Raw genomic sequence first — 26,370 nt, 5'->3', positions numbered from 1 at the left:
CCTGGGTTCTGCCTGCCTGACACACAGCCGTGTCCTGGACCTACAGCACCAAACTCATGGTCCAAAACAAAACCCAAACCCAAACTCTTTCTGGGATGATTTTTTTATATCACATAACCAGTACAGTGGCTGCCACAAAACCCTGCATGTACACCACAGAACAAATTGCAGGCTTTGCTGCAGCAATCCCCCTCACAGCATTCCAGAGTTACCTGTGTCCCTCACCTCCAGCTGCATCAGCAGGAGCTTGGCTAAGATGACTTCCACTGAGTTGCCCAGTGGACTGGGATTCCCAAGTGCTCTAAGCTTGGATGCTCCAAGTATTTTCTTATAAACAGGTGAAAGTTGTTCACTGCAATTTGTTCTGTAAATTGCACACTTACTATTTTAAATGGAATTATTCTCGTTAGTTTTAGACTGACTGGTAAAATACCTTCAGATTACAAGCTGTTGTGGTAGAGGAACTTTGAATCCATTTTCCTGTGCAAACACCTGGAATCAGCTCCAATGCTGTCTCTGACCATGCTGCCCTTGCTGGGTTTGATTTTCCTTGCATTGACAAAAGTTACTGCAGTTCTGCTTGTTAAAGTAGCTGTAGAAAGCAAATCACACATGCAAATCATAGCAAAATGAATTCCATTTATTCTTTGACAGACTACTGGTAGGAAAAAGATGCCTGGCTCTAAGTTTAGCTACCACTGCTAAAGGAATTCCAGTGATGACATCTGTTCAGAGTACAATGCAGGCAGGAAGCAAAAAAGCTGAATGTTCTGCAGTGGGAGAAGGTGTGTGATGGCATTGCATAAATCTGATAATCCTCACTGGCAGTGAGTGATCAGTTCTGACCATTTATTTCTCAAAAAATAATAATCCTCTCAACTGAAGACAGGGATAAGGCTTGCATATAATTGATAACAGTGTGAAACTCTTAAATTTGCAAAGAGCAAAGCAATAGAAGACAGGCCTGAGGTATTCAATGCTAGTAAACAGACTGGCTGCAATGCCCTGTTTACCTTTGCTAGGTTAGAAAACAAGAAGGCACTCGTTGGACTTGGAAAGGCAACATTTTCCAGTGGAGAAAAGGAAAAAGTACTGCATTCAACTTGGGGAGATCATTGCCACAGGATATTGCTGAGGTAAATAAATCTTATATTACATTTTGATACAAAAGTCTTATTTGCAGCATTGCTGGCTAACCTAAAACAACCAATCTATGTTCTGGAGAATCAATGGATTGCTAAAGAGTCATTCTGGGAAGAATTACTAAGCTAAATTAAAAATAAAATTCTGGAGTAAAATGGAAGGGGGACAAGCCTGTGACCAAAAGAGGCACAGCTGATGTCACACAGTGGGATCATGGCTCAGCAGGAAGGAATCTGCATCAACTGAGGTGGATGTGCTCTGGGGACACAAGGGAGGACAGCATCTGGCTTCACCCAAGGAGCTGAGATAACAGAGTAGAGGTAGATTTTGCATTTCCTAGATTTATGGAGAACAGTATTGACAGATTTCCTGGTTTATATTGGCCTACAATGGTTCCTCCATGCTGAGGTATGAAGATCTGCCTGTCCATAGTCACAAACATGCACCATGCAGAGAGACCTCCATATGTCCCCATCTGCAGTATAAGTGCCCAGGAAAAAAAGGAGCAGGAGACAATGCAGGTGCTAAATGACACCAGCAGCTGGCTGCCTCTTCCCAGTATAACCCTTCTGCCCTGGTAGGTAGACAGCCCATGGAAGAGTTGAAGAGGTAGGGCAGGGAGCAAGGGAAGCAGGACTTTAACTTCAGGAGGCAATGCTAGAGCAGGAGAAAACAAAAAAGGCCAGTGGAACCAAATCCAAAATGAAAAGTTGACTGCAGGTCCCAAACCTCAGCATTTGTTAGAACTATTGGTGTTGGGAGAAATGCTTCAAATACACTGACAGTGTGTACATGAAGCTGGAATCAATTTTTCCCTGATTCTTGCATGTTATCACCATTGAGGTTAAAATATACCTTTGAGACTCCTTCCTGGATAAGCCAAAAAGGGTGCTGACCTCAATGAGTGGTTAAAAAAACCCCAAACCCCAGAAACTCATACTCTGTTCCTCATCCCAAGGGAAGCTATGGAGCAGGGCCTGCAGCCTGTTCTCACCCACGCCTGGTACGGCAGTGCTCCACGTCCCGAGCTCCTTACCCAGCTCTCTCATGTGCTTTGGTTTCCAGATCTGTTTGCCTGGGGGAGATATTTCAAAGGGCTCTGTCCATACACCACACACCAAGCTAAGCTGTGAGAGCTGCTCCATCCCCTTCACTCAGGACAGCCAGCGAGAAAAGGCAGGAAGCTGCTGCCTACAGGGGCAGAGGCTGAAGTGGTCCAAAAGCAGTGTATTTCCCCATGGGGGAAGAACATGATAAGTGAAGAGAAATCAGTGCAACCTGACTTCGTTGTGTAAACAGTGTTCTAGCTACACCAGACATGAACCCAGTGTATTCTGGTGCCTCCTATTTTTACAATGGCAGAAACAGATTTGTGTTGTGTAAACAATGTTCACCATAATGAGTTTATCCTAACAGCTCCAAAGAGGCGGCATTGAATTCACTATGTAAACGGGCTTGTTGCTTAACACTGATGTGGAGTAAGCTGTGTTGGGTGATGGGATGAGAGGTAGCAGGGAAGGACAGCCTCTTCCCAATTGGCTTCATACAGAGTGGTATCATGACTTCTTCTCCATGTGGAGGTGTTGGCTGGTTTGCCAGAATTGCAGTGTGTGGTAACATGAAATGGAAGCTGGACTCTTCAAAAGTTTAGCCCAGGATGAAAGAGTCTCAACTCCTTCTGAGGGACAGTCCCTTCCCAGAGATGAATACAGCTCCAGCATTCTCAGGGAAGGTCAGTGCTAAGCGTGGCTCCTGATTCACAGATTAAAAATTAGATAAAATATATCCAGTCTATCAGCTGAAATCTTTCTGCTGTACAGGACTGGGACTTGCACGGGTTCCAGTCTACAAGTGCTCCCTCCGAGATCAGAAACCTCCTGTCTGACCCAGCTCTGCCAGAGCTTTCACACCCCCAAGGAAGGAAGAGTTGTGCGTTTTTAAGGCTCTCCACAAAAGGGTGACTGAAAGATCTGTTCTCCAGTGCTATTTCCAGCTTATTGGAAGGCCTGGTGGAACCGTGGCAGCGTGGTTGTGCTCAAGCTGGAGGTGAAGACGGGGGGCAACGAATGAAGGGGCCCAAAGTTCAGCGAGGCCCCGGCTCCAGGAGACTCTTGAGGTTGATGTTGCAAAGTGGTGAGCAGTGGCTGTGCCTCCCCCTGCGAGTAGCCCATGACCAATCCCCCCGACGAGACAGGAGGATTGCAAGGAGGAAGGTTTAGGGGAAGGAAGCCAAGAAGATGAGAAAAGTCCATGTTAGCAGCACAGAGAGCCTCTGAGAGGTTAGCAGGGCTCTTGGAAAGCAAAGCCTCATCCAGGGTGGGTGGCTGAGGCGAAGAGGACTGAGGATCACCAGATGAGAGAGACAGACTGCCAGGGAAGTCTGACAAAAAGCTGTCCACCTCTACTTTGGGTAGTTTCTCAGGCAAATATGAGGTAGATCCAAGCTGATACTTTGGAGGAGGTTGCGGTGGGGAGGAGATGGGAGAAGAAGACTCCAGAGGATAGCTCATTCCCATTGGAAGAGAATTAGGAACCAAAGAATGGGGCATCCCTGAGCTTGGCATGGTTTGGAGATGTGTGCTGTACATGCCCACGGGCAGCATGCCAGGGAAGCTCTTACCACCCATCATGTCTCTGGATGCCATACACAGGACAGGACTCAGCTCTTCCTTCACTGCCACAGAGGAGCTGCAGCTGAGCAGACCCAGCATGTCCACTGGCTCCGTCTTAATCTTCAGCAGTTCCTGGGAGTGGCTTTTTTTCATGTGCCTGGTCAGGTGGTCTTTCCTCCCAAACCTCTGAGCACAGTACTGGCACAGGAAGTCCTTCCGCCCCGTGTGCACCACCAGGTGCCTGCGCACGTCCTTGCGGGTGTAGAAGCGCCGATCGCAGTGGTCACACGGATGCTTCTTCTCCTTTGCCCCGCCGGAAGCCCGCCTGGAATGGGCTTTGAGGTGCTCCAGCAGGACCTGGGTGCTCTCAAAGGTCTGGAGGCACACCTTGCAGCTGAGGTCACCGCTGGCAGCCGCATGCATGGCCAGGTGTCGCCTGAAGCCCAGTTTGGTGTTGTAGTTCTTGCCGCACTCGGGACAGTGCAGGGCCTCTTTGTTGGGATCGTGGGTCTGCAGGTGGTTCCGAAGGTGATCCTTCCTGTGGAACATCTTCTCGCAGTACATGCACTGGTGGGGCTTCTGAGCAGAGTGTGTGGCCATATGCCTTAGGGGAGAAACGCAGGAAAGGTCAGACAAACATCTAGCCCCTGAGGGAACACAAGCTAGTTTTCCAAAATTTTCCTTGAATCCTACATTTTATGCCACAAAAATCCCAGATGGCATTTTACCTCCATTAAACAAGGAGCACAGGAGAACAATGCTTCAAGCAAAACCTACAGTCTGTCCCAGCAGCTGTCTCTCCTCAGCTCCTGCTCTCTGCTGAGGCTGCCAAAGAAAACCTTCCTAGTTTGTGACACTAGGGGAGAAAACTTCACTTCATCAGGAGGGTCAGGCTGTGCCCAAGTCTGCTGACAGCCACTGCAGTCTGATTTCACCTTGGTATCTCACATTCTCCCCCACTGTGGTTCACTTGGTTTCAAGGTCTCAGCCATCACCGTTTAACTATTTTGTGTTGTACTTCACTACATAAATGGGAACTCTACTTTTCCATACTGGAGCAACAGCTGCCATGGAATTATCCCTGTGGTTAGAAGCAGGATTTATGAATGCAAACGCTATTCTTGCTTTTCATTTTGTTTTTTAATCTGTGAACTGAACTTTCTGTTTCTATTTCCTCCTTAGTGAAACATGAAACAGCTTGAACGCAGGATACAGCATTAGCTGAAGTTCTCTGGAAGGCACCTAAAAAGATGCCAAGTATGGTAATGTCTGGGACTCAACTGCTTTGCAAGGTAAAAGGGCATTTCCCCTCCTCCAGCTTCTCAGAAATTCAAGCAAAGACACACGAGGGAGGGAGTTTCCCCTCTCTCCTGGCACTGCTGGGCAGAGGCACTTGCAGATACTGACCTGTAGAGCTTGTACTTGGAAGCAAAGGCCTTGCCACAGTGCAGCTGGGGGCAGTTGTAGGGCCTCTGCTCCGAGTGGGAAAGTGTGTGAGTTCTCAGCTTGTCCACATGAGGGAAGGAGGGCTCCGATAGTTCACACTGGCATTTTCCCTGACTTTCGGTTTCTTCACCTCTTGGTCTGGGGACTAATTTCCAGCCTGTCTCTTCCTCCTCCTGCTTTGCATCTTGAATCCAATTGGGAACACTGGGGAAAAATGCCGTCATGGCAGGTCTAGTAGAACATGGCCATGTCAAGCAGAACTCGAGCCTGTGGGCGTCTCGCTGTGGTGTTGTCCCGGTGCAGTTTTCTGTTGGAGCCCCCTGTGACCAAACTGCTTTAATAGCAAAACTTCTTCATCTGAAATCACAGAAGGCTGGTGTTAATTCACTGTAACCTTCACCCATGTACACAGTGAACATGTGAAGATGTGTGTGTCCAGTCATGGGGACCTCCAATCAATAATATTTTTCTGTCTCTTCCCCCTTAACCTGTTACCTGAATAAAATTATGTTAAACTTTTTCTGAATTGCATTTTTTGCCACTATTAAGGGCCAGTGTTACATGCTGGATGTATTTTCTCCTGAAATATCATTAAAGGTGTCCATTTGAAGCTCTAAATACCTTTCCCTGTGTGTCTTGCAGATCAGTTCTCATCCCATTTTTTTATATTCTCACTTGCTCTTGGTCTCTGCCTACATGGAATTCCCTCTCAGAGATTCTCAGAGTTCTCTTGTATTTTCTTTTCCCATCCTTTCTGCTACCAACCTGGTGCAATGGGCAAAACAATCTCCAGAGCAAATCAATCTGACCCCCCACATGTGGCTGAACGGGGGTGAGGAAGAAAACTCTCAATTATCATCAACACCACACCTTTTTCTGGAAGGCAACGGATGCTGCTCCTCTTCAGGGTGGGATTACTCATTGTATTTTCACTTTTCGATTGTGAGGCAGATTCTGACTCTCTGGATCAGCAAATTTTCTACTGTAATGAGCAATTTTTAACTATTTTTTTCTTTTCTTTGACACTCTCATCCATTAATAATGGAAGCTCAAACTGTTTCCTGTTCAAAAAAATACACCTCCTGTAAGCTCTTCCGGCTTTCACATTGATGAGGTTCTACAAGAATCTCTCCTAGCAGGTTGTTCTTGAGCTGTGTGTTGGTTTTTACAGGGTTCTACTGCCAGCTCGACTGGTAAACGGTCAGCTGAAATAAAACCAACCTCTTTCACTCAATTTGGCTGCCTGAGAAACCCTACTTAAAATAGCATCAAACCCTCACTCCATGATTGCTTCAGAGGAGGAACTTCCTGCTGCACATCAACACCAGTGCGAGTTGTGGGCAGGATGTGCAACTGCGAGGGAACGAACCAACCCCCAAGAAAGTGCTCAAGGAACGTTATGAAGAGCTGAAATGACAATTACTGTGACTGCACCCTCACCCCAAATAGCATGGATGGTTCCCTCAGGAAGGAAAACACTGGGAAACAGGATGGCTCCAAGAAAATATAATACTGTGAGCCTTGGGAATGCCTGTTAAAAATATAACCTGGTTTTGTGCAGGCTAAAACGACGTGGTCAGAGCAGAACAATAAAGGACCAGAACTGCTGAGGTGCCACTTTGGGACAAACCAGCATGATGTGACAGCTGCTCTGACCCCTCAGGGTGCAGGAGGCCTGTGGTTCAGAGCAATCTGTCTTACTGGATGCTAAAAACATGACTATTTCACCTCTCTATGAAATATGTCCCAGAAAAGATGAGTGTTCTCTACCTCTTGCTCCAGAGCTGGAGGTGTCCCGAGAGTCTCCACCACTTTCACCAGGGAACTGCTCCTTTCCCTCCGAAAAAGCCTGGCCATCTGGGCCAGTTTCAAAGTTACCTGGAAGAAGACAAGAGTTTGAATTCTAATGTTTTTAACAGTAAGGTGTATAAACGATCACACTGGAATTTTAGGGAATTCAGAGGTGCTGTTGCAACCGCCTTGCAAACGGCGGAGGTGCCGGGGGGTGGCCGCGAGGGGCAACTCGCTCCTCCCTCGGCACCTCCGCCGTTTGCCTCGGAAGCCAACCGGGAGACCCCTACCCCCGGCAGCGCTCCGTGGATAATGCAGCCCCGGTGGAGCGCGATCACACATCCCACCCCCGCCCCGCAGCCCTGAGGGGAGGGAGGCGGGCCCGGCCTACGCCCCCCCCTCCGCCCCGCATCCTCCTCCTCCTCCTCACACGCCCCCCTGTCCCCTGAGGGGACCCCGCCACCGAGGGGAGGGTACGGCCGTGCCACCGCCCCTCGCTGCGGTGCCGCCCCCCTCTCTCGCCCCCCCGCGCTCACCCCGTTCCCCCGGGCCCCGCCAAGCGCGGCTCCGCTCCCGGCCCCGGCGGCGCCATTGCGCGGGGCCTTGTGGGAGTGACGTCACGGCTCGGTGGTGGCTGCCAGAGCGGCGCGCCGCGGGGCATGCCGGGATGGTGGCGCCGGGCTCTGGCCGCCGACGAGCCGCCATGGCGGTGTCGCCGGCCCCGTTGCTCCTCGTCCTCCTCCTGCTCCTCCCGGTGATGGCGGCGGGAGGCGGCGCGGCACCCGCCTGGGACGAGTCCGGGTACCTGCTCTACTGTCCCTGCATGGGTGAGGCTTTCCCGGTGCAGACCCCCTATGCATCTCCCGGTTGCATCCCCCGATGCGGTTCCCGCTGCTGTCTCCGTGGCTGCAGACCCCGGTTCATCCCCAAGCGCGGTCCGCGGTCCGTGCCCCTCTGCATCTCCCGCTGCATCCCCCGATCTTTGCCCCCCTGCATTCCCCGCTCCGTTCCCCGCTGTATCCCCCGCTCCGTGCCCGGTCTGTCCCCGGCGGGGTCCCCGCCTGGCTGAGCCCCGTCTCCCGCAGGCCGCTTCGGTAACCAAGCCGAGCACTTCCTGGGAGCCCTGGCCTTCGCCCGCGCCCTCAACCGGACCCTGGCCGTGCCTCCCTGGATCGAGTACCGGCACCACCGCCCGCCCTACACCAACGTGAGCCCCGGCGGGCGCGGGAGGGGGCGGCGGGCAGGGCTGGGAGCTCTCCGGGGATGAGCTGCGGTCCCCGGGTGAGGGGAGCCCCGGCTCACGGCTCTGCTCCCCCGCAGCTGCACGTCCCCTACTCGGAGCACTTCAGGCTGGAGCCGCTGCGGCGCTACCACCGCGTGATCAGCCTGGAGCGGTTCATGGAGCAGCTGGCGCCCCGGCACTGGCCGCCCGGCAGCAGGGTGGCGTATTGCTTCGAGGCTGCTGCCCAGAGAAGCGCGGACAAAAGCACGTGTCCCATGAAGGTGAGCTCCTCCTCAGCCCCGCGGGCACGGCTTTATTCCAAAGGCTACGACTGACTCTTTCAGGTCGCTATTGATACGCAAACTTAGGAGTTACCCGCCGCAAATCGGTCTGTGTGGCATTGCTTTCACCACTTGTGGAGTGGCATGCTGTGCCATCATCAGTTTTCTTTGTCTACAAGTGCTTGGGGATCAGGGATTCGGTCTGTGCGAGTAGATTTTATCCCCTCAGATTTAACTGTGACTGTAGCTTATCTCCTGCTCTCTGTTTTCCAGCTGGTGTAAAGCAGCCTCTCTTAACCACAAGTTTGAAAGCTGTATTGTCCTTATTCTTTAAGACAACTTTTGCAACCTTCTCAGTGAACTTCCCTTAATGTATTTCTCTGTCTCCTTCCTGTGGAGCTGGTTTGTCAAAAAGGCTGTTGTATTCCAGCTGCTTCCATCCTGGAACAGGCTCCTGCTTTGCACCTCAGCATCTTGCTAGATCACCTTTAAGGCTTTATGTGTGCACTAAACGAACACTTGTCTTTTATTTGCAGGATGGAAATCCGTTTGGTCCCTTCTGGGATCAGTTCCAAGTGGATTTTGATAAGTCTGAGCTCTTCAAGGGAATTTCCTTCAGTCCTGCATACAAGGACCATTGGATCCAAAGGTAGCAAGAAGATGCAAGAGTGCTGGCAGGCTGTGACTGTGTATTGTGACTTTACATTTTGGGAGAGAGATTGAAGTGGTTAGTTAGTAATATAGTTAAAAATATTAATGTTTTTTCCATTAAATATTTGCTGAGCACTTCATGTGGGCATTATGTTAGGTATGAACTCTGTTAGGCTGATTGACTTCTGAGCCAGGAATATTTTATCTAATATTTATTAAATATGCAATTAATCATCAAAAATAATTTGGTTCTCATTTGGGGATTATGAACTGTATGTTGCTGCTTAGCTTGTGTTTTCAGAGCCATGAGTGACTTTAGTGGTTACCAGTAAGCTTGGGTGACAGAATTGGTCTAGTCTGGGGTGAAAATGTAACATCCCATTGCCTGGTAGCTCCTCGATGCACGTTTGAGGTTCTTCTCTTAGTGTCTGTCAGCTAAAAGGTCTGAGGTAAAATACAGCCCCTGAGATTTCTTCAGTTCAGATGGCAAACCACATAAAGTTATCTCAGTTTGGAGCAATAAATGCTGCATATTTTGGGGCATTCCTGGTTTCTACTCTAACCTTCACAGGAGCCTTTGTGCAGGTTAGGTCACGTTTCAGCCTGCTGGGTTTGGTTTTCTGTAGGTTTCCAGCCTCTGAGCACCCTGTTCTTGCCTTACCTGGGGCTCCAGCCCAGTTTCCTGTCCTGGAGGAGCACCGGCCCCTGCAGAAGTACATGGAGTGGTCGGATGCAATGGTGGAGAAGGGAGAAGCCTACATCCAGTCCCTGCTGCTCCGGCCCTACGTGGGAATTCACTTGAGGATCGGCTCCGACTGGGTACGGCACAACGGGGTGTGGGCAAAGCTGCTCAAAAAGGAGCTGTGCTTGCACAGCCACTTGGTCCCTGCTGGCGTCCAGGAGCTCCCTGTGTGTTAGCAGTGGTGCTGGGATTCTTTTAGACAGGCAGAGATGGGGAACGTGGTGGTGTTTTCTCATTTGAATGTGGTACTTGGAAAACAAAAAAAAGCTTGTGATGAGGTGGGGTCTTGTCCCAGGACAAAGGAAAATAGCCTCAGGTTGCACCAGGAGAGGTTCAGGTTGAATATTAGGAGAAAACTTTTCACTGAAACAGTGATTGAGCACTGGCCCAGGGCCATGGTGGAGTTGCCATTCATGGAAGTGTCCAGAACACAAGCAGACGTGGCACTTTCTGATAAGGTTCAGTGGGCATGGGGTATCTGTTCAAAGTTTGGACTTGAAATCTCAGAGATCTTCAGCTTTGATGATTCTGTGATTCTCTTTTCCCCTTTCAATAGAAAAATGCCTGTAACATGTTAAAGGATGGGACAGCTGGGCCACACTTCATGGCTTCACCGCAGTGTGTGGGCTATGACCGCAGTGCTGCTGTGCCTCTCACCATGGACATGTGTCTGCCAGACCTCCGAGAGATCAAACGGGCTCTCAAGCTCTGGGTGGCAAAGATTGAAGCTAAATCTGTTTATATTGCTACTGATTCTGAGCCCTACACAACGGAAATACAGCAGTTCTTCCAGGAAAAGGTGAGTCTTCCAGAAACCTCTTCTGGCAGGAGTGCTTGGATAAAAACCTTCCTTGGCTTCTGGCCCAAGGCTGTCATGGATAGCAGACAGGCAGTTGTGGAATAGGTTATTCACAGCCAAATATTGGCATCTCAAAATGAATTTGGCTCATAGCAATAAAAATTATCCTGTAAAATTCTTTTTTTTTTTTTTTCCGGGAGATTGAAGAGCATTGTCTGGCATGGTAGTAAATATTTCCATGAAAAGGGTTTAAATTAAATAAACCTAAGTGATTTTCAGAAATGCTCTGACATTGATCTAATCGTAAATGAGTTACAGGGCAGAGAAAGACAAAACTCACTCTCTTTCTTCTATGTATTCCATTTCTAACATTATGCCAAGACATTGGATTGTGATAATAGCTGACTGGATTCGTCTGCTCTCCTCGTTTCTCTGCAGCTCAAGGTTGTCAGCTTGCAGCCAGAAGTGCCTCAGATTGATCTGTACATCCTTGGCCAGTCCGACCACTTCATCGGGAACTGTGTCTCTTCCTTCACTGCCTTTGTGAAGAGAGAACGTGACATCCATGGGAAACCCTCCTCGTTTTTTGGCATGGACTACCCACCGAGGCTGCGGGATGAGTTCTGACCAGAGGAGGAGGAGGGGGAGGCTCCCTGGTTCCAGGGCTCTGAGCTGAGTCCTTGGTGCTGCAGCATTCCCTGTGGGCAGTCATTGCTGGGCTGTGGGAGAGCTCCTGCCCTCCAATGCTCCTCACAGTCCCTTCCAGACTGTTCTGTCTGATCTCTCCTGTGTTTCCAGTGTGAGCTCACATTGAAATTTAAATCGTGTGGTTTACAGGAAACTATAAACTATGTATAGTTTTTTAAGATGTAGCTTTTATAGTTCTCCATTCTCACTACTTGGGATTCACCATCAATCATGATGAAGCAGCTGCTCAGGTTTCCTCCTCTTTTCTTTCTCTGTTAATTCTTAACTCTCACCTGGAGGTGTTTTGAACCTTCATGTCCAAAACTGACCATAATTAGTTCTCTTTGAGTGTAAAACTTCTGTCAGGCATATCAGGTTCCCTGGAAAGGGCGTGCAAGGTGAAGCTCAGGACTGAAAAAGTTCTGGGGTTTATCAAGGACCACAGGTGTCTTATCAGACCTGTGTCACCACAGTGCCTCAGTGTCCCTTCTCCTGTCCAAAGAGATTCCATACCCTGTGCTGTGGGGCCCTGGATCTCTTTGGTGGTGCTGGAGGAGTGCAGTGGGACATGGTGTGACATGGCAGCTGCCTGTTCAGCCTCTCTGCATCAGCCTGGGGCAAAGTGTGTGCAGGACATGGGAGGAGATCTGTCACAGCCAGGCCAGAACTGGAGATAGAGGGCTCGTAGCTTTGTAGCTGTTGATGTCAGTGAGGTCTGTGGTAGAAGAGAAACTTTGAGCCAAGGTTATTAAAATAGCTGTAGTGGGGTTAGATATGTCATACCTGGGTCTATGGGATAGTTTTGTTTTTGTACTTTATAAGATAACCCCTCTGAGAGCATTACCCTTATTTGGGGCAGTTCCCAGTAGAGGTAACTCTGGAAAATTATTCATTGATGGGGAAGCAACAGCCCAAACACCTCTGTTTACCCTGGTGTAGTTTGATGCTGGTAACACTGATGAGATTCAACTTGACCCATGCCTTTTGGTGCTTCTGTGACTTCATTTTCTGGTCCAAAGAACAGTTCATTTTTCAGAAATGTCTCTTGGGAGAGTCTGTGGTACCAGAGCTGCTGCCTCCAGTGCACTGCTGCAGGCCAGGCAAGGCTGTTATGAGCAGTTAACTCCAAATGTCTCTCTTTATGGTGGTCTTTTCTGAGCTTTGAAGGAGTTTGAGGGCTTAGGGGAGTCTACAAAAGCGGGCCTAATGAGAAGGTTCCCCAGGTGTCAGGGTGACAAAAACTCATCTCTTGTTTCCTCAGGGCTGGCTTCAAAAATCATGGGATTTGGGGGAAAATTATCGGTTGTAGGGCCTTTGGAAGCTGGGCTTTTGAAGACTGAACCTCCTTGTGTCATACAGTTTACTGATCTTGGGTGATGCCCTTGGGGCTGCCTTGCCTTGCTGTGGAGCAGGGGAAGCCTTTCCCCACACTGTTGGGAAGACAAAATATTAAAACAAAATGTTGGGATGGGGCGTTTATTTTCTGGTTTTTTTTAATAAGGTATTTTTTGTACTAATAAAAACTTGATTTTGTATTCACTCGTAGTGCACCAGCATTCCTTCCTCCATGGCGGGGTCTCTGGTACCAGAGCTGCAGCCTCCACTGCACTGCTGCTATTCGGAAGGCTCTGATTAAGGGGCTTTAACTCATAAGTGCCTTCTTTACAATGGTCTTTTTCTCCTCGGAAGTACTCCCGAGCTTTGGAGGATTTAAAAAGCCCCAGCCTGGCTGCGGCAGAGACCCGCCCGGCTGCGGCAAACCCCGGGATTTTCGGGTTTGGCGGTGTACGGGGTGCCGGCGGCGGGGCCCCTTTGTCCGGGCCGCATCCGGGAGCGGCGGCGCGGGGCGGGCGCGCCCGTTGCCAGGGAAGCGCGTCACGGGCGGGCGGAGCGGCCGCGCCGCTTCCGGGGCCGCGGGAGGAGCGCCCGAGCGGCTCCATGGTGACGGCGCAGGTGAGTCCGGCCCGGCCCCGCACCGCGCCCGCACCCCGCCCCAAGCATCCCCGACCCCCTCCAGGCTGGCACACTGCGGGCCGCTGCCAGCCTGGTGTCCCCGGTGCTCCCGGTGCCAGCCTGGGCACGGCCGGGACAGTGGGCGCGGGAGGCGGCGGGACCCGCCCGCGGCCGGGATGCGGGGGCGATGCTTCGGGCGGGTGGCCCCGTTCGGGTGGGTGTCCCCCGCTCCCGGTGCTTCTCCCCCGTGGTCCTTCCCCCTCTCCACGGGCGCTCCCCGCTGCCCCCGGGCTCCCCTCCCTGCAGCGCCCGGTGCCGCAGCCGCGAGGGCGGTGGGTGATGCTCGGGTGAATCCGCAGCTCCCCGGGGGAGGGAACACCGGTAGGGTGCCGTGCTGAGGCGACGGCCGTGACAGGTGACCACAGGTGACCCCAGACGCCAAATGGAATCAGGGCTTGCAGGTGGCACCGCCGGCCCAGCTCCAGCGGCAGCGCCGGGATGTCCTGCCCGGCCTGTGAAGCGTTTGGCAGGGAGGAGAAAGGAAAACAGCAGCGCCAAGGGTCGTTTGGCTTGGGATGGAGGGAAGGACACAATTCAGCCGTGACATTATGAAACCACAAATATTTGAAAGATTTGAATGGCGAGAAGCAATGGAATGTTTTGAGTGGTACCTCGGGATGTGCAGAGATGCAAGGGAAGGGTTTGGGCAGTTCCAAGAAAATCTTTCAGAGATGTTTAAGGCAGGAGGCAGAGCAGCTTCAGGATGTCACCTGTCAGGGCAAGTGGCTGGGGTGAGCACAATGCCTGGGGCACAGCTGTCCAAGACAGCACCTCTCAATCCTGGAAGTTTCTGAGGAAAAGTGGTTGCCCCAGCTTGTATTCAGGTTGTGGCATTGCTCATTTTTTTCCGGGCATAAGCTTGTGTTGACTGAAATAAAAATGCTTTAATTTCTGCTCATCCTCCCCTCTTGGTCATCAGGGGCACATTTGCAAGTGCATCTGTCTCAACCTTGACCTTGACCTTGAGTTGTAGAGACCTGGCTCATGTCACTTTAGGCTGAACTAATTTAGTGAAAAAATTCCCATCTTTGATGGAGCAGAGTGGATGGCATAGCAGCATTCCCAGCTTTCTGACCATTCATGTCCAGCCACTCTGGCAGTTCAAACATTGCCCAGGAGTTCCTGGAGAATACAAACACTGCCAGCTAATTGGTTTTATTTTCCAGTTACACACTTGGATAAATCTGAGAAGAACCATAATTTGTTATGCTTCCAGTAAACTTCACCACAGTGGCTAAAATAATTGGAGATGATTCAGGATGGGTTGTTATGAAAATAGCCCACATCAGGGGTAAAATCAGTTGTTTGTGACTATAAAAAGAGACTTGCAAGTGAAGTGGGGAAAGGTGTCAAAAGCTGATGGTGAGGAGGTACACCCAGAGGAGCAGCAAATGTGCAACATAATTTTTGTTCAAGGTGTACCTCTGGCAAGACTAACTTAACTCTGATCATTTAATATTTGTCATAGTTGCTTACAAAAATAGCATTTCTCATCAGAATAGTATTTTAGATATTCAATATATAAAATAAATCCATGCTCTCCTTGTCAGAACTTGTGCCTAATTCAAGTATTTGCCAGTGTGAGCATGCAGATACGTGACACAGTGGTTGTCATGTGACCTTGTCAGAAAATTGTCTCTTGTGAACTTGAATTACTGGAATGTCTCTCGGAGCTGTGGAAGGGGAAGCGTGTGTTAATGTATACAACTCCTCAGGATGAACAGAGTTGTTCTTTGTGATTCTGCCAGGATTTGTCCTCGTTTCACTTATTCTTTCTGTGTTTGTGCTCCAGAATTTGTGTTTGCTGTGGGTCAGACAGGAAGGTGACGTTTATCTGGAGCTGTCAGTTAGGAGGGAAATGGTTTTATTCAGTAGCCACCCAAAATTCCTGTAACAGTTTGGACTCACTGTGCAGGATGTGGAGTGAATTCTGAATGAGTGTCCAGTTCAGTTCTTTTATGGGAAGAGTGAGAAGCAAACAGTTTTCCCCCACAGACCCGAGGAAATTCCCAAGGCCATATTGAGGTTTCTGTACAATTCTAAACTGTGTTTATCTGTTACTTCTCTTTTACTTTTTGCCTGTCTGACTGTCTGTATATTGGGCTGGAATTGTGCTTCCCTTTCCATCCAATAGCTCTGGCCCTGCAGTTCTCTGCCACCTTGTTGGAGAAGCTCTCCTGAGACAAGCAATTATCAAATGAAAAGCAATTAGACAAAAATCCCTGTTTCCTGCTGATCCAGCTGGGAAGGGAACAGCGAACACACCCCAAGGAGGCCACACCTGAACCTGTGCCAGCACTGCCTGGGCTTCCCTGTGTGTATTAGTTTGACACTTAGTTCTAGTTGGCAGAGGCACCTCAGGGCTCTTCTTGGAAGATATTTTGGAAATAAAAAGGGTTATTAGAAATTGCATGGCATTCCCCAAGTTGTGCCATTGAGATCTGCCGTGTGAGGCTTTAGCAGTGACTGCTTTAGCGGTTCAGGAACACAGGCTTCTTTTCAAAGGGAGCTCATCTTGCTGATGTCTGGAGGATGCACCAGTGTGTCCTCCCTCTCTACCCAGAGTCATGAACGAGTTGGATCTGTGATCTGGGCTTATGCAACATGAGTTTAGGTTGATGGTGAGTCCTGTAGACCTGATGAAGCTGGAACACCAGAGCAGGAGTGATGTCAGTAGGTCAGTGTAGCTGAGTGGGGCTGGCTTTTGTGGGGCATCCTGATAAAAGTATATTGCCAAAATAAAAGATAATAGCAGACTTGTGCTCCAGAGAGAGCAAGGCTGTACTAGATTTTCAAAACGGGAGATTTAAAACAAAATGCCTGACTGCAAACAAAATGATTGGCAAATTATTATTTTCATAAATAGTTTAAAAAGGTTTATTATCATTTTTAAGGGTTCAGAGAAGGATCTTTACCAGCTGTAAAGATGTGATCTGATGATGAGTTTTTGCAGCAGAGCTTGTAAAAATGATACCATTTGATGCACAGCCTATGGTAAAATAATTCTGTCTCAGTTCAGGCCTTTACAGGGTTTTCATGTTGTACATTAGTTTAGTACTTCAAAATCCCTTGCAACTTAATGAACACAAAATGCTGCTCAAATTGATGAGGCGAGTCTTTGGCTTTGTGAAAAGCTGTCCCCTGCTGAAAACTGCCTTCAGACATTCCTGCTTTGTTTTTGTTTCAGGTGTGTAGCAGGGGATCATCCATCAGCAGGATCACAGCAGGCACAGCCCCGCCGTCATGTCTAAGGCAAAGAGCTCCGAGTCCGTGCGGGTGATCGTGCGCTGCCGGCCCATGAACAGCAAGGAGCAAACTGCTTCCTATGAGAGGGTTGTCAACGTGGATGTCAAGTTAGGGCAGGTCTCAGTGAAGAATCCACGGGGATCAGCTCATGAACTGCCTAAAACGTTCACCTTTGATGCTGTGTATGACTGGAATTCCAAACAGGTCGAACTCTACGATGAGACCTTCAGACCTCTTGTGGACTCTGTTCTGCAAGGGTTTAATGGGACAATCTTTGCCTATGGGCAGACTGGGACAGGGAAAACGTACACGATGGAAGGGGTGCGTGGTGATCCTGAAAAGAGAGGGGTCATCCCCAATTCATTCGAGCACATCTTCACCCACATCTCTAGATCTCAAAATCAGCAATACTTAGTTAGAGCGTCTTATTTGGAAATCTACCAAGAAGAAATCAGAGACTTGTTATCAAAGGATCAGTCCAAGCGGCTGGAGTTGAAGGAGAGACCAGACACAGGGGTTTTTGTTAAGGATTTGACCACCATTGTCACGAAAAGTGTCAAAGAGATAGAGCACATCATGAATTTGGGAAACCAGAACCGCTCCGTCGGTGCCACCAACATGAACGAGCACAGCTCTCGATCTCACGCCATCTTCCAGATCACGATCGAGTGCAGCGAGCTGGGACTGGATGGAGAGAACCACATCCGTGTGGGGAAGCTCAACCTGGTGGATCTGGCAGGCAGCGAGCGGCAGGCAAAGACTGGAGCACAGGGGGAAAGGCTGAAGGAAGCCACTAAAATCAATCTGTCCCTCTCAGCTTTGGGCAACGTTATCTCTGCCCTGGTAGATGGCAAAAGCACGCACATACCCTACCGGGACTCCAAGCTGACCAGGCTGCTTCAGGACTCATTAGGTGGCAATGCCAAAACTGTGATGGTGGCCAATATAGGCCCTGCCTCTTACAATGTAGAGGAGACCCTGACCACACTGAGATATGCCAACCGTGCCAAAAACATCAAGAACAAGCCGCAGGTGAACGAGGATCCAAAGGAGGCTCTGCTGCGGGAATTCCAGGAAGAGATTGCTCGACTCAAGGCACAGTTGGAAAAACGGTCTATTGGCAAAAGAAAGAGGAGGGAAAGGAGGAGGGAGGGTGGGGAAGAGGAGGAGGACACTGAAGAGGGTGAGGATGAAGGAGATGATAAAGATGACTATTGGAGGGAGCAACAAGAAAAGCTGGAGATTGAGAAGAAAGCTATAGTCGAGGATCACAGCTTGGTAGCAGAAGAAAAGATGAGGCTGCTGAAAGAGAAGGAGAAGAAAATGGAGGACCTGAAGCGAGAGAAAGAAGCAACAGAGATGTTGAGTGCTAAAATCAAGGTATAATTCTTCCTGGTCATACCCTTTGAAAGCAATTTCCTTAGGCTGTGGGGAAAATAAAGGATTTCCCAATCTGGAAAGATATTTCACAGAAAGTTTCCAGAACAGTGATTTGTGTTTACATTGGAAGATTTTAAAATAAACCATTTCTAGCCAGAAGTTGAAATTTCTGCCATTAATCACATATTTCAATATTCATGAGTTGTTTCATTGTTCTTCTGTGCTGATCTTAAGCAATTGGCACAGTAAAAGACAATGCATCTTTTCACAAGCTGTGGCACTAAAAATGTTTCCTTCTGTCACAGATCATTAACAAGTTATTTACAAGGGAGCACACGTTTTGGTTCTCCAGCTTTGCGACACATTGCAGTGGTGCCTTACTCTAAACAAGTTACTGTTGCATTAATCCCCCAGTTTTATGGGAATTTTAAGAAATAGTGATTCCTGTAGCAGCTGCCTTGAAAGAGAAGGTTAAATAAGGGAGCTGCCTTTAAGAAGTTGTATCCATAGGAGAGAAAGTTATCCTCTGTAGTCGCTGAGAGAAACTTCTGACCCTGGTTTTTCTTTTCAGACAATGGAAAGCAAGCTGCTGGTGGGAGGGAAAAATATTGTGGATCACACAAATGAACAGCAGAAAATCCTGGAACAGAAACGACAGGAAATTGCAGAACAGGTACAAGGAAGGAGATTTGTTATTTTGTATAAAAGGCCTTGCTGCTGAACTTTTGTAAAACATTGTGTCAGGGAAATTACAAGAAAGTTTTCCCTAAAATTGGTCTAATGGCAATCACGTATTGAAAAGAAAGGGGCAGGGCTTGTGTCATATTTGTCGTTATTTGAAAGATATAAGGAAGGTTTATAAAAGTTTTCTTCTAGCTCTTCATGGTAAAGATTTACTTCCTATCTTGATTGGAGCTGTTTGTAAGTGAAGAAATATTTGTAAGACCTCTAAGAGTACCAGTTCAGCCTTTAGCTGAAGGGAGGGGTCTTTATTCTGTGCTAAAGTTTATTTTCTGTTATGCAAATTCTGTTGGTGATTCTTAAACAGTACAAAATGACCAGTACGAACTGATAAAAAGGAAAGAAAAAAAAATCCTAAAAATTACATTTATTTTGTTTAGTTGAAGCTTAAGCCTTGTTCACACTACCTGATTTTAATAGCAAATAAGAACAAATTAGATGTTCCTGGTATTTCTGTGGCAAGAGATATGAAGAACTATAAGGCAGGGAAGGAAACTCCTCCTGAGCATTGGTTTCATGTGTGTCAGCTGGAGGTGAGAAGGTAATTGAGGCTTTTAATGCCACATTTTCACACTCTTCAGAAACGTCGGGAGCGAGAAATCCAGCAACAGATGGAGAGTCAGGATGAGGAAACACTAGAGCTGAAGGAGACCTACAGTTCTCTTCAGCAAGAGGTGGACATAAAGACCAAAAAACTTAAAAAGGTAAAAAGAAAATGATTCCCTGTCTACCAGGCTGGGAATAAAATCCACTTGTGTGTGAAAGTGAGAGGAGCTTTGGCAAGTGATGGATTTTGGCTCTTGTTGTGTGCTCCAGTTATTTTCCAAGCTGCAAGCTGTGAAGGCAGAGATCCATGATCTCCAAGAGGAGCACATCAAGGGGCGCCAGGAAATGGAACAGACCCAGAATGAACTCACCAGGGAACTAAAGCTAAAGTAAGGCCCATCACTTAAGTAAGCTATTAACTATGACAGAGAAGGTTTCTTGAGTAGGGAGTGGAGGGACTGCCTTGCACATACTTGTGGAATAAGATTTAACCATGAGAAAACAAAACCATTCCTCCTTTTCCTGGGTTTTATTACATCAGTGGAAGAGGAGCAGTGAGGAAAGTCATTGCTAATTATGTTTCTTTTATATTTCTCATTTTTGTGGTTGCATGTAGGCACCTGATTATTGAAAATTTTATTCCCTTGGAAGAAAAGAATAAGATCATGAACAGAGCATTCCTTGATGAAGAGGAAGACAACTGGAAACTACATCCCATAACCCGTCTGGAGTGAGTGTACTTCTGCTCTTGGGATGGAATTACAGGTCACAGGAAACCCTCTAGCTGTCAAGAACAAAAGGGGGATTGAATTGGGGGTTTAAACTGACCCTCTAGAGTTCACAGCTTCTTGATGTGTAGTAAAATAAATAAATTTATTTCTCTTAATAGGTGCTGTAAAATATGAATGTACAGTTAGGGGAATTCTTGAGAGATTATGATTTTTCTAATAGGCAAACCTAATAATTACATGTAAAAAACATGTAATAGTGCATTCACCCTTAAAATATCAGTGCATTCCTATCATATTTCTTTCCTGCTCCTACAAACGCAGCCTGGGTGGTTTCTGCTGTGTTGAAACAGATTTCTGCATGGAATTTGCAGATGTTGTAGCTCATAAACTCCAAGAGGAGCTTTTGGTTTTAGGGTATAACAGCCTGAGTCTTGTTTTTCTCTAGTAACCAGCAGATGATGAAAAGACCAGTATCTGCTGTGGGGTACAAGAGGCCCCTGAGCCAGCACGCCAGGACGTCCATGATGAATCACACAGCTGCTCGGTACAGGGTAAGCCCAGATGTGCTTGAACCTTTGCCTCTTCACCCTGTGATCAGGGGAGTGCAAATTCCAGAGGGGATTGTGTGTTCTTCTTTGAGATGTAAATTTGTAATGCCCGGCATACATTTATAAAGTACTTCAGATTAAGTTTCTGGAGGGCAAAGTAACAGTTTGTGTGAAAACATGGAGACTTTGATTCTGCTTTTCCCCTCTCAGGCAGAGAACATTGTGTTACTGGAATTGGATGTGCCCAGCCGGACAACGAGGAACTATGAGGGTCCAGCCATTGCTCCCAAGGTTCAGGCAGCTCTGGAAGCAGCTCTGCAGGATGAAGATGAGATTCAAGTGGATGCCTCAACCTTTGAGAGCTCTTCAAATAAAAAATCAAAACCCAGGTGAGTTGGACTCTCCCTGAGCAGACTGGCCCACAGGAGAAGTGCAAGTCCAGTTGCTGTCAGTCAGCATTTGTCATCAGTGAAGTGAAGCTGAGCTTCATAGTAAAGCAGAGAGAAAAAGGAACATAGAATCATTAAGGCTGGAAAAGACCTTTAAGATTTGAGTCCCACCTCCAGCTGAATCCCCACCATGCTACTAAACCTTATCTTGAAGTGCCACATCTACTCATTTTTTGTGAACACTGCAGGAGATGGAGATTCCACCCCTGCCCTGAGCAGCCTGTGCCAGGGCTCAAGCACTCTTGCAGTGAAGAAATTTTTCCTAATATCCAGCCTCAACCTCTCTTTGTAGAACTTGAGGCTGATTCACCATGGCCTATGAATTGCTATTTGGAAGAAGAGGCCAACCCCCACCTTGCCACAACCTTCTTTAAGGGTGTAGGACATAGGACAGGAGAAAAAGCTGAAACTGTTTATTAGAGAATAACTCCAGTAAAAAAAAAAAAATCAGCTTTCTGCAGATTAATTTTGGAAAGTAACAGGTGACATTGTTAGAAATTTTCTTGTTTATATTTTCATTTTTGCTTCTTCAGACCGAAAACTGGAAGGAAATCAGTGGGATCTGCATCAGGATCAGGCACCCCCACTTCTCAGCTCTACCCACAGTCACGAGGGCTGGTTCCAAAATAAAACCAGCAACTCCTCTCCAGGGAGGGAACAGCCTTTACCTTCTGGGAGCAGAGACAAGGACAAACCTGCAGAGAGAGCACCTGGCCAGCCTCCAGCCCCTTTCCCTGGAGATGGCCTTGTTGCTGTTTAACTGACTCGGGCCAGTCCAGGGGCACTGAGCCATGGGAAGATCCGTGCTTGCAATTCAGCATTTGGCCTCTGTGGGAAATGGATTTTAGTTAGGAAATCAAAAATGCATGAGGTACGTTACAGTGTGTTAGGAGCAATGGGAAGCATGGGGATCACCTCACAGCATCACTGTCCTCCTCCTGCACCAGCCCTTCTGCTGCACGGCGCTCTTTGGCTGTTGGGCACTGAGAAGACAGAGTTGAAAGTCATCTCCACAGAACCACCACTCTGCAGCTCCACAGTGAGAGCCAAAAGAGGCTAAAAAGCAGAGGATCTGTTCAAACTCGACAAGGCATGGTTCTTCCTCTTCCTGCTTGAGAGGCTGGCATCACCACCTGAGGTTCAGGCACTGGTCTGAACAGGCAGGATGGCAGTGGCCAGTGTGTCCTCACCACCACACAGCTGTGCCTCCCCACAGGGCTGTAGGACAGAAAAGGGTCTCAAAAACAACTCAGTGGCCTCTAGAAAGGAAGCAGTAGAAGTCCTTTCTTTGTTTACAGGCATAAGTGAGAGCTCCTCTAAGCTGACCTACAGACCTCACCCCTACCAACAGGAACCATCTTGTCAAGGAACACCTCTGCATGCCAGTGTCAGCTCCACAGCTTTCCTCCTCTCTCTTGCCTCCATCTTTATACCCCTGGCATTTAAAACCAGTGTCCATATGACATCTTTAATGGCATATGGCCATTTTTCTCATGCCTCCCACTGTTGATGAAAAACGTAGCAGTAGCTCAGAGCTCTCCCTGCCAGGCTCAGACTCACAGCTGGGGAGAGCACTGGAACTTGGAGCTGCCTTTGAGTGCACTCCTGGGAGTTTGGTCCCTTCCCTTGGTGTCTGAGGAGGTTTAGCATTCAGTGCCTCTTGTGCCTCACCTGTTCCATGTTAAGCAGCTTTCTCTCTGCACCTCCCAGCCCACTCAGAGCCTGCTGGGAGTGAACCTGACCTAACTGAGCCTGGTGATGGAAGCTGGTGGTACTTCCAGGGGTTTTACTTTGAAAACAAGGGAGGGAGAACTCCTGCTTTTGACAGTCTCATTGCAAAGCTGCCCTATGACTAAAACAGGCTTGTGTAGCAGGGTAGAGGGAGGTGGAACTCCACACTAAGGACAGAGTAAGGTGTCCCTGTCTAGTGTCCCACAGCTCATTTGTAAGTTTTAGTTCACTGTATATTGAGACTTGGGATGTTACTTTTTCTGGTTGCTCTTGCCTGTCATCCTGTGAACATTTTTACCTGTTTTCCCTCACTGATGACTCCCTCCAGACTGACACGTGTGAGTGTGTGAGGACTTGCCTGGCTGCAGACATGCTCTGATATGTGGACTCTGCCTTGTGCTCGTTAAGTGTCCACGGAGTGACTTCATCCAGGCTGGAGAGCTCCTTTCTACTGACCCCCTGAGCAGGAGGAACTGAGTGCTCAGCACAGCTCACCTGTGCATCCTGCAGGCACGGTGCCCAGGTGAGCCAGGTGGGCCCCCCAAACACCAACTTGGCTGCTGCATTCCATGGACTGCTTTCCTGGGCCACTAGGTTAATATATGTATACACGTGTATGCACACACACATATATATAATAGTTTTGGTGGAGGAAGGAGGGATTTGCTTATAACTGAGAGAACAGGCACATGACCAATTTCTTTCAACCTGAATATGGAAACCCAGCATAATCTTTGTTTTCACAAGGCACTGTTTATATCCAGAGAGCCTTTTAACTGGCTTTTGTTGCATAGTATAACATCACCTTCTCTTCCCTCTCTTCCTTCTTTCTCTCCAGCGCATAATCTGTACTAGGACATTTTAAAAGATGATTGTATGGTTTAAGTGCTCAGAGAATTGAAATTTAATTGGGGGGGGAGGTTTAAAACCCTGAAACAGCAGCACAATATATAACCACATGTATGTACATACCTATGTACACATGTTTTATGTGAATAATGCATACACAGACACATCTGTGTCTGCACATGTGCACACTTTTCCTCAGTTGCTACTATCCCATAGGGAATTCTGTTCTATATTAATCTCATATGCTGGAAACTACCTTTGTGGCAGGGCTGGTACCATGGAGCTCTGCAGTGCAAATCTGTTTTCATGTTGATGAGCCAGTGTCAGAAAGGCTCTGCTTTTAACTCTGTAGAAATTCATTAGCAAGGTGAAAGAAACTCAGTACAGTGGAAAAGAATAAATCTGCATATTTAGTCAGTGTATGAAATTGGGGCTTGGTGGAGATTTGGTCAGTGTATTCATGGGCAATCTCGGCCTGTTACAGAAGCCTTTGGACTCTCATTCCAAAGGACTTAACCCTCACCAGATGCTCAGTGGCACTGATGTTAAGATACATTGTCTTAAGCTGTACAAAACATACTGAGCTCTGGGTTGAAGCTTTTAAGAAACATTCCTGCCGAGTTTGCCCTTCTTCGGTGTTATCTGAACCATCTGGGCTTCCTGCTGGTTAACCAAAGGCAGGAAATCCAGCTGGACTCCTGGAAGAGGCCCTGGGACAGCCTTGCACCATCACCTTTTCTTCATAGGAATGTTTAACATTCAACATAATTGCTCTGATCTGTATAATGGGATCTTTTTTTTAAAAAGTGGCATAGAGCAGGAGTTGGGGTGGGAGCAAGCGCCACCAGACACTGAAGCATAGGAATTAAAGCACTTTCTTAAATCCTTAACTTAGGTCTAGCGCCTTTTAAAAAATATTTGCATGCTGCTTGAATCTTCTAAAACACATACCTCTGCCAGGCACCTGGTGCCTTATACAGATCAGAGCAGGCAGTGCTCCCTCAGTCGGGGCTGTGTAAGTCTGCCCTGGCTGAACACAGAGCGCTGGAGCTTCAGTGAGCCACCTGTGCTCCTGGACCTGTCCTCTCTCCTGTCTGTGCTGGGCAGCATGCACCAGTCTTTAAACGGTTCAGTGGAATTCCTGGGGGTCTGTTCCTGCTGTGCTCAAACACAGACTGGAAAAGAGAACCTGCAAAAGCCATAATTAGCTACAGAGATGGAAGTGAAATGAGAACGTTGGTGCTGCCTGCTGCACTGTGCAGCGGGGGGTTGACTCTCTGGGATCCAGGTGCTCACTGCCTTCTCCAGCCTCCTTTCTTTTTGAAGAGGTGACCCAGGATCCTTCTATGGGCACAGCTGTCGATGGCAACTCTCAGCTCCTTGGAGATACACCCACCTCCACCTTCTCTTAGGTGATCTGTAGAAAAAGAACCTGTCCATAGTTCTGTCCATAGTTTTACAGCTTATATTTATTTGTATCATCTCTTTTGTCTAGGAATGTAAAGTGATCCTAAAATACAATGTGTAATAAAGTCAATAAGATTTATTGCATCTATCAAAACACGTGTTTTTCATTGTTATTTTGAGGCAGGGCTCAGTGACATGTTTTAGAATGCCTCCCATTATTTTCTTTCATAAAAAAAAGTCTGCACAAAGTAAGTGGAAAAATGTAAATATGAGTAGAACTGCAATGAGTATTGTAATGTGTGTGTGTATATATATACACATATATATCTATATTATATATATAATATAGATCTATACACACACACACACACACACACACACATATATATATATATTTAAATATATATAAGTAGAAGGTGCTGATGCCTGCATGTTGCACCTTGGGTACCAGAAGTGCTGGTGAAACCCTGCCAGAATCCCAGTCCAGGGTGGGTCCCTGCAATGGGTGGTTCTGATTTTGATTTAAACCAGTTTTTTATCCTTTTATCAGCACCGTGGGGAGAAGGAGCCTCGGAGTATAACCATGATGTCCAGAGAAGGGAAATGAAGGTGGAGAACAGTCTGCAGCATATGTCCTGTGAAGGAGCCAGGAATGTTTGCCCGGGAGAAGGAGGCTCCAGGGTGACCTTACCACTGTCTCCACCTCCGTGAAAGGAGATTGTAGCCAGTCGGGCTCTTCTGCCCACCAGTGACAAGAGGACACAAATTGTGCCAGGGGAGGTTTAGTTTGGATATCAGGAAGAATTTCTTAACAGAAAGAGTCATTAGCTATTGGAAGGCGCTGCCCAGGGAGGTGGAGGAGTGACCGTCCCCGGAGGTGTTTAAGGAAAGGCTGGACGTGGCGCTCGGCGCCCTGCTCTGGTGGACATGGTGGTGTTGGATCAGAGGCTGGACTCGCTGATCTCAGAGGTCTTTTCCAGGCTAACTGATTCTGTGCTAACCGGGATGCTGGAAAACCAATCGCCGCAGCCCTTAGCCGCGGGGCTCAGCCTCGAGCCCTCAGCTCCAGCTCGGTCGCGGAGCCGCCCCCGGCCCGGGCGGCGCCACTTCCCCGCCGCGGCCATGCGGCGGCGACGACCTCTCCCGCCATGCCGGCGCAGCGGCCGCCGGGACTTGTAGTCCGCGGGCCACAGCGGTGCCGCGCTGGCGCCACGCAAGAAAACTACAACTCCCGGCGGTCCTTGCGGTTTGTTTTCCTTCAAACCAGCCCCAGGCCCGCCCCTCCAGTCCCTCCCCTCCGGTCCCTCCGTGTCCTGCCGCGGCCACCGTCGCCGGGCCCCGCCGCCCCGCCCCGC

At 48.3% G+C, this 26,370-nt stretch overlaps 3 protein-coding genes across 3 annotated transcripts; 2 read left to right on the top strand and 1 right to left on the bottom strand.

The window, feature by feature from the left end:
• Positions 1–619: 619 nt before the first annotated feature.
• On the bottom strand, positions 620–7,608 carry PLAGL2 (PLAG1 like zinc finger 2). Its single transcript, XM_030233480.2, has 4 exons — positions 7,529–7,608; positions 6,972–7,079; positions 5,163–5,558; positions 620–4,359 (listed from the first exon to the last, which is right to left on the bottom strand). Exons 3-4 carry the CDS (start codon positions 5,423–5,425, stop codon positions 3,138–3,140), a joined length of 1,485 nt encoding a protein of 494 aa, XP_030089340.1. The 5' UTR covers positions 5,426–5,558; positions 6,972–7,079; positions 7,529–7,608; the 3' UTR covers positions 620–3,137.
• An 18-nt stretch (positions 7,609–7,626) lies between these two features.
• Positions 7,627–12,913, top strand: POFUT1 (protein O-fucosyltransferase 1). Its single transcript, XM_009093029.4, has 7 exons — positions 7,627–7,819; positions 8,078–8,199; positions 8,313–8,495; positions 9,032–9,144; positions 9,773–9,965; positions 10,445–10,687; positions 11,126–12,913. The coding sequence occupies exons 1-7, from the start codon at positions 7,660–7,662 to the stop codon at positions 11,312–11,314; spliced, it is 1,203 nt and encodes a 400-aa protein (XP_009091277.1). The 5' UTR covers positions 7,627–7,659; the 3' UTR covers positions 11,315–12,913.
• A 338-nt stretch (positions 12,914–13,251) lies between these two features.
• KIF3B (kinesin family member 3B) lies at positions 13,252–23,819 on the top strand. The gene is made up of 9 exons (XM_009093028.4): positions 13,252–13,327; positions 16,575–18,013; positions 18,585–18,686; positions 19,336–19,458; positions 19,571–19,689; positions 19,917–20,030; positions 20,477–20,582; positions 20,790–20,968; positions 21,562–23,819. Exons 2-9 carry the CDS (start codon positions 16,631–16,633, stop codon positions 21,656–21,658), a joined length of 2,223 nt encoding a protein of 740 aa, XP_009091276.1. The 5' UTR covers positions 13,252–13,327; positions 16,575–16,630; the 3' UTR covers positions 21,659–23,819.
• Positions 23,820–26,370: the final 2,551 nt, after the last annotated feature.

The sequence above is a fragment of the Serinus canaria genome, chromosome 20, assembly GCF_022539315.1.
Source record: "Serinus canaria isolate serCan28SL12 chromosome 20, serCan2020, whole genome shotgun sequence".
Taxonomy (NCBI): Eukaryota; Metazoa; Chordata; class Aves; order Passeriformes; family Fringillidae; genus Serinus; species Serinus canaria.
The sequence above is the reverse complement of the archived record's forward strand: the minus strand, read 5'-3'. Positions and strand labels throughout refer to the sequence as shown.

What these genes read in the sequence shown, in the direction of transcription:
- PLAGL2 (XM_030233480.2), bottom strand. Translation starts at nt 5,425, where the DNA reads ATGACGGCATTTTTCCCCAGTGTTCCCAATTGGATTCAAGATGCAAAG. An exon ending in TCCAAGTACAAGCTCTACAG is followed by an intron (nt 4,360 to 5,162) that starts GTCAGTATCTGC and finishes TTCTCCCCTAAG; the next exon opens with GCATATGGCCACACACTCTG.
- POFUT1 (XM_009093029.4), top strand. Translation starts at nt 7,660, where the DNA reads ATGGTGGCGCCGGGCTCTGGCCGCCGACGAGCCGCCATGGCGGTGTCG. An exon ending in AAAGCACGTGTCCCATGAAG is followed by an intron (nt 8,496 to 9,031) that starts GTGAGCTCCTCC and finishes TTTTATTTGCAG; the next exon opens with GATGGAAATCCGTTTGGTCC. An exon ending in TGAGGATCGGCTCCGACTGG is followed by an intron (nt 9,966 to 10,444) that starts GTACGGCACAAC and finishes CCCTTTCAATAG; the next exon opens with AAAAATGCCTGTAACATGTT.
- KIF3B (XM_009093028.4), top strand. Translation starts at nt 16,631, where the DNA reads ATGTCTAAGGCAAAGAGCTCCGAGTCCGTGCGGGTGATCGTGCGCTGC. An exon ending in TGTTGAGTGCTAAAATCAAG is followed by an intron (nt 18,014 to 18,584) that starts GTATAATTCTTC and finishes TTTTCTTTTCAG; the next exon opens with ACAATGGAAAGCAAGCTGCT. An exon ending in AATAAAAAATCAAAACCCAG is followed by an intron (nt 20,969 to 21,561) that starts GTGAGTTGGACT and finishes TTGCTTCTTCAG; the next exon opens with ACCGAAAACTGGAAGGAAAT.